The sequence below is a fragment of the Musca domestica genome, unplaced genomic scaffold (genome assembly GCF_030504385.1).
Source record: "Musca domestica strain aabys unplaced genomic scaffold, Musca_domestica.polishedcontigs.V.1.1 12, whole genome shotgun sequence".
NCBI lineage: Eukaryota > Metazoa > Arthropoda > Insecta > Diptera > Muscidae > Musca > Musca domestica.
The window spans coordinates 7352885-7359832 of record NW_026712155.1 but is presented as its reverse complement, the minus strand read 5'-3'; the positions used below and the strand labels follow the sequence as shown (position 1 = coordinate 7359832).

General features: G+C 36.6%; 1 protein-coding gene across 1 annotated transcript; it reads right to left on the bottom strand.

Annotated features, from left to right (window-relative positions):
• Nucleotides 1-2776: 2776 nt before the first annotated feature.
• LOC109613154 (high mobility group nucleosome-binding domain-containing protein 5-like) lies at nucleotides 2777-3694 on the bottom strand. Its single transcript, XM_059132303.1, has 2 exons — nucleotides 3325-3694; nucleotides 2777-3270 (listed from the first exon to the last, which is right to left on the bottom strand). The coding sequence occupies exons 1-2, from the start codon at nucleotides 3692-3694 to the stop codon at nucleotides 2777-2779; spliced, it is 864 nt and encodes a 287-aa protein (XP_058988286.1).
• Nucleotides 3695-6948: the final 3254 nt, after the last annotated feature.

Below are 6948 nucleotides of genomic sequence, written 5' to 3'. Positions count from 1 at the left end.
GGCCTCTTGCTAGCCTATATGCACACCCTGGCATCCAGCGCGTTTATATGAACTACCTAGCATCCAACTCGTATATATGGACTCACTGGCCTACAGCTCGTTTATATGGATTCACCGTCCTCGTCTATATTGACTCCCTTGGCTTCAGCTCGTCTATATGGGCTACCTTGGCACCAGCTCGTTTAATCAGACTGTCTGTCCGCTAAATCATCTGCATGGACTCCTCGGGCTCCCTGGCATGCAGTCCGTCTTTATAGACTCTATGGTCCCCAGCTAGTCTATATAGACTCCCTTGGCACCAGCTCGTCTATACTTTGGCACCAACTCGTTTATACAGAGTCCCTGTCCTCTAGCTCATCTACATGGACTCGCTGGCCTCGAACTTGTCCATTTGGACTCCCTGGTATCCAGTTCGTCTTTATGGAATCCATGGCATCCAGCTTGCTTATGTGGAACCCCGAGCCTCCACCTCGTATATATAGACACTTATGGCTCCAGATCATTTATATAGACTCCCTGGCACCCAGCGCGCCTATATGGACTCTCTAGCCCACAGCTCGTTTATATGGTCTATATGGCCCCCAACTTGTCTATTTGGACCCCACGGCAACCCGTCTGCTGATATGAACTCCCTGGCTTTTAGCTCGTTTATGTGGGCTCACCTTCCTTTAGATCACATTTATGTATATGTCTCTATATGTCTATATGAACTCTCTGGCCCTCAGCTTGTGTATATGGATTCCCTGGCAGACAACTTGCCTATATGGACCCTCTGGCCTCTAGTCTCTATTTTTAGTTTAAAGTTTTTCGGTTTTAGGTAGTAATGAAAGTGGCAGATGACATAGAGGTTTCTAACGATTGAATTTTATGATGTATTTTATAGAAAGAAAAAATCTCTCTAATTCTAGATATAAAAGTGTAATTTTGATAATAGAATCTTGTATAACAGAATTGTTTCTATAAAAGAAAATCTTCTAAATTTTAGATAATTTCCAAAACTTTCATCTTTTCCATGCATATCGATTAAAACTTTGGATCAATTCATTGAAGTCAACAAATTTTCCTATCGCCCTCATAAACAAAGTTCATCTCTAATCCTTTTGTCCACTTTAATGGAAGAACACACCAACTCTCGCCACTTTGATGACAAGCAACATAAAACCCATAAAAGCCATACATATGTAATAGGTTTGCATGAATTTGTTTTGTTTTTAATTTCAAAATGTAAATCATTGTTTTTCGTTTTTTTTTTTTTTTTTTTTTTTTTTGTAAAAAATAAGTTATCAACTACATTTTGATTGAAATTGTTTTTGGGAATCAATCATCGGCTCAAAAGCTTTTTTAAAATCCATCAAGGCCATTGCAAAAAGAACGACTACAACCAACATCAAATGGCCAAATAGAGTGTATCCACAAAACAGTTTTTAGAGGATTTTGTTCAGTGATGTGTGTGGAGGAAAATATGCAAATGAGGTGAATGTAACCGAAGCGGTCGCTGGAGTAGAAGACTAACACTGGAGTGAGAGACTAAAAGTGTGGGATCACTATATCAACTTGCACACAATAGTTGTACATACACACACACGAATGTGTGTGTACACGTGTATGTGTTGATCCACATTAGACACAGCATATCAAACAACTGCCTGTCAAATTCCAGCGACGAAATGAATGTGTTATGTTATCCCTACCAGTCGCAAGGACATTAAACGAAATTTCAATTTACATTTTAGTTCACAAATCACAATCACAATTCGGCCAAATAGCTTTCATAATGGCATGAAGGGGTACCATATTGGCATGATAGATATTGTTTTTGGAATTGAATTCTTCAAATTTCATAGGACGGATAACGCAATTATTTAAATGATTTTGGAATATAACCTACCTAGGCAAAAAAAGTAAAATTATTTTTTTTTATATTTGCAGGAAAATTCCAGCAGATTATGAAATTAGAGCAAAACATGGGTGAACGTGGTATTGGATGAAATAGTAGGGGATTAAAACTAAAACATGAGACTATGTTGGCGATTTCCATTAAGTTGACCTAAAATCTATTAAAAAAACCCTATGATCCGAATTGCAACCAGTTCGGCTGGAAAATCTAGCCAATTCTTGGATCTATAGCATATTATAAACAATTTTGTAGAGCATTTTGCCATACTAAGATCTGGAATAAAGGATGTTTTTTATTATATTTTGGAAAAGAGACCAACAAGATCCCTTGAGTGAGAAGAGAAAACCAACCGAACGGTTTGGCTGTTGATTCAATTCTGTTTTTATTTAAAATATTTGTTTCTTACGTACTACTGAAACTAATCTAACTTAACCTAGGCGCAGCCACACAATTGTTCTTATCTATTCTAATATTGAATGGAGAACATTGCAGGGCTGCTTTACATTTCATTCAAGTGATCTTGTGCATCTACTGAGCGCATCGATATCTGTGCGTGTGGGTCATAACCTTTATTATCTGACACATTATCGTATGCGTCAGCGCACAAGATCACCGAGTTGTTCACATGTGGTATTTTATGGCGGCTGGGAAATATGTAATTTTTGAATATTTATTGTTTATTGCTAGTTTTTCCCAGCGCCTCAACCGCACTCAAAAGTATGTACAAAGTATTTTGTACATTCTCCCCTGTGCATGTTTATAGTGGACTGTATTTTTTATAAAGTTAACAAATGGATAATATGGAATATTTAAATATAAAGATATGAAAGATTTGAAAAGAAAATTTATGCGTAACTATCTATATATGTTGAAATAATATCAGGTAACCGCTTCCAGGAAACGACTCCAACGTTTAATCCAGCCTCTCTTGCCGATACCACCACCTTTATTTGCCGGCTTCATTTTCCATGCTGCCGAATTAGTAGTCCATCGCTGCAGACCGTCATCACCCATGTAGCAAAAGATTGCCGTTGGCTTTATTGTAAGCTCCGATTCGTCGTCTTCTGTTTTCACGGCCCTTGATGATTTGCTATGGATTTCGCTAAGACCTTCAGGAACCGGTACCAGAGAATTTTGTTTGGCTTTTCCCACTTCTTCGATAAATTCATTTCCATACTCGTTGGAATACTCTTCAGGAACCGGAACCAGAGAACTTTGTTTGTCTTTTCCCACTTCTTCGATTAATTCTTTTCCATATTCGTTGGAAATGATGGGACCTTCTGTGCTTATCGCCTTCATTTCTTTTTCCTTTTCTCCAATATCATTATGTTTTTCGGGTTCTTCATTGGTCAGGGCGGAATTTTCTTCTTCTTCTTTCCGTTCCTCAAAATGAGGACTTGCCGGCGGGAAAAAATTCCCAGAATTACCTTCCAAGACTGGAATCTGTTTTCGTTCAACAGCATTATGTCCCTCTCTTGCATTTGCTAGTTGTGTGGACAGGTCATCTTTTCCAGCTTCGACGACTTGCCTTTCCTTTTCTTCCTTGTCCCCTTTTTGATTGTTGCTGGATTGCTGCGATAGGAACATCTGCTCAATTTCTTCCATAATCGACTTAATTTTCTCCTGGTGCTGCTGGATAATCACATTCTGGAACGCCCGAAACTCTCGTACCATTTTTTCCATATCGAACTCGGATGTATTCAATGCCCCAGGATTTTCGAGCTCAATAACTCCTGACGCTGTTGTATTTTCTCGCTCCTCTTCTTGGAACTTTTGATTTTGGAACTCCTTTTCCATTTTTTGCTTTTATATATATTTTTTTTTTTTTTGTATATTTTGCTTCTTCGTTTTTTTTACTGCTTTTCTTTCATTTATTTATTATTATTATTATTTTTTTTTTAATTTACTTCTTTTTTAATTGGGACTTTTGATGTCCTCTTTTCAAAATTGCATGTTTTTTTCTTTTTGGGACTTTATTGTCCTCCTTTAGTTATTTTATTTTTTTTTTTAATTTGCCCCGTGGGTCTTTTTTGTTTTTTTTTTCTTGCTCCTATGGCGTATTTTGTAATTTTTGCCCGTTGGGTCTTTTTTTATTTTTGCCTTTATGGTTTTTTTATTTTTTTTTTATCCCTCAACGGATTTTTATTTGTAGCTATTCTCCTCCTTTTTGAAGAATAGCTACTTCTGCTTGTAGTGAGTCTCTTACCACTGGTGGGGGAAAACTCCTACTATTTTCTTTTTGTGGTCGCTAATTCGTTTCACTTTAACCAAAGTGAAGGCTCGATTGACCAATGAATGAGAAGAGAAAGAACAACCATATTCTTTGGATGTAGTTTCAATTCTTAGTATCCGGCTCGAAGGACCAATGAGTGAGAAAGGAAAACCAACCGAACGGTTAGGCTGTTGATTCAATTCTGTTTTTATTTAAAATATTTGTTTCTTACGTACTACTGAAACTAATCTAACTTAACCTAGGCGCAGCCACACAATTGTTCTTATCTATTCTAATATTGAATGGAGAACATTGCAGGGCTGCTTTACATTTCATTCAAGTGATCTTGTGCATCTACTGAGCGCATCGATATCTGTGCGTGTGGGTCATAACCTTTATTATCTGACACATTATCGTATGCGTCAGCGCACAAGATCACCGAGTTGTTCACATGTGGTATTTTATGGCGGCTGGGAAATATGTAATTTTTGAATATTTATTGTTTATTGCTAGTTTTTCCCAGCGCCTCAACCGCACTCAAAAGTATGTACAAAGTATTTTGTACATCCCTTTTGTTGTCTCGCTTGAGGGTTAATGTTTTTGACCAAAATAATACTTGAGTTGTCATAAGTAATATTGTCGAAGAATCCGATAATTTAAAAAAAAAAAAACTTATCGGCTCTATTTAGGTTCCTGTGGGCTGTTAACTTTTAAAAACGCCGGAATACTCTTCTTTTTTTAGCTCCACTTTCATTTTTCCCGGTAATGATTGAAAATAATGAAGTGTAATTACAATCCCCTCTGTAGGTCTTCTATAAGCCGAAGACCATTCAACGACCTTCTTTAGACAGAAGCCCAACAATCAGTCTTCCATACGTAAATAAATGGTCAGAGGCCCAAAAAAACGCTTTAATGACAACATTTAAGGTTTGAAATAATTCTCGGATTGTTATCAAAAATATTTCCGAAGACACTATATAACTAAAATGAGCGGTTCTCAATAAAACTTTATCCGAAAATCTAAAAAAATACTAAAGAGGATAGATTTTGCACTCCACTCGTGGCCTATTGCAAAGCAAACTTCAAAACAACGATTTTTTTTGGTTGTTTTAAACTCTTATTTCATTTTCCCCTCCGCAGGTCTTCTATAACCAGAAGGCCATTCAACGGCCTTCTTTAGACAGAACCCTTGCTATAGGTCTTTCATACATGTATAAATGGTCAGAGGACCCATAAAACCCATTTGACGATTTCCTTGAAGGTTAAAAGGTCTAAAATAATCCTAGGATTTTTATCAATAATAACGCCGAAGACAACACGTAACTAAAATGAGCGGATTCCAAGAAATCTTTATCTGAAAATCTTAAAAAAATATTAGGGAGGAAGGATTTTGTCCCCTCTATTTAGGTTGCTTTGCAATGCGAAGTTTTACAAGTAAAAAAGCAGTAAATTCGGCCGGGCCGAACTTTTAATACCCTCCACCCTTTTGGAACGAATTTGGAAATTAAAAAATCATAAAATCCGTTAAAGATTCTATTAAAATATAAAAAATACCGAATATAGCCCTTATATTGGGGTCTATACGAAGACGTGGACCTGCACAGGCAACTTCTGTCATAACCCATTAAAATATTAAAATACACCATTTGAAAAAAAAAATCCGGTGAATAATGTAGCTAATCAAAATACCGAATATAGGGAAGTACCGTTATATAGGGGCTATACGAAGGCATGTACCTGCATAGACAATTTTCTGTCACAGCCTGTAGTGCATATTAGGAACTTCAAATACGAAATTTCAAACCATTTCGGGAAATATTGTACCTAAAATCGTCAAAATACCCAATATGGGTACTGGTAAATGGCACCTATACGAAGAACGGGACCTGCATACGCATTTTTGTCATAGGCTTTAATACCCATTACGATCTCTAAATACCAAATTTGAAAAGCCCCCGGTAAATAATGTAGCTAAAATTATCAAAATACCTAATATTGGAAGGTACCGTTATATGAGGGCTATACTAAGAAGTAGGCCTGCATATGCAATTTTTGTCATAGGTTGTTGTACCCATTACAAAGTTCAAATAAATTTGAAACAACTACGTTAAATAATGTCCTTAAAATCGTCAAAATATCGAATATGGAGGGTACCGCTATATGGCGGCTATACGATTTCGTGGACCTATGTAGACATTTCACTTCCAGGGAGTAAAGTGCTTAGAAAGAACTTCTTGTATGGATTTGAAGACAGTTCCATTGCAAAAATTTAGCTAAAATCATCGAAATACCGAATATAGGGAGGTAACGTCTTATGGGTCATATACGATATCGTGGACCCATATAGGCAATACTCTTCCAGGGGTTAAAGTACTCACTCCTGTTATGGATTGTTAGACAATTTCATTGAAAAATTTGCCTACAATCATCAAAATGCCGAATATCGGGGGGTACCGTTATATGAGGGCTATACGATACCGTGGACCGTAGGCAGGTCAAGTTCGAATATATAGCCCAAAAATCGTTTTAGAATTTTACGCTGATCATATATTCATGTATAATCTTTGTTAGGTCTAAACTCATTATTTCAATGAGTTACAAACGGAATGACGAACTTAATATACCCTCCATACTATGTATGGTGGGTAAATAAATTGACAATTTCCTCATTTTTTAGAGGAAGTTCCATAAACTGATATAAACATCAGTGGAAACCTCGAATAAAACTTTCTAAATTAATAAAACTTTCTAAGTTAATATCATTCCAAAATTCAACACCCTTTGCCTTGATTCGCATATGCCTGTTGCTATTTCAAATCATCAAATGTGACTGCAATCA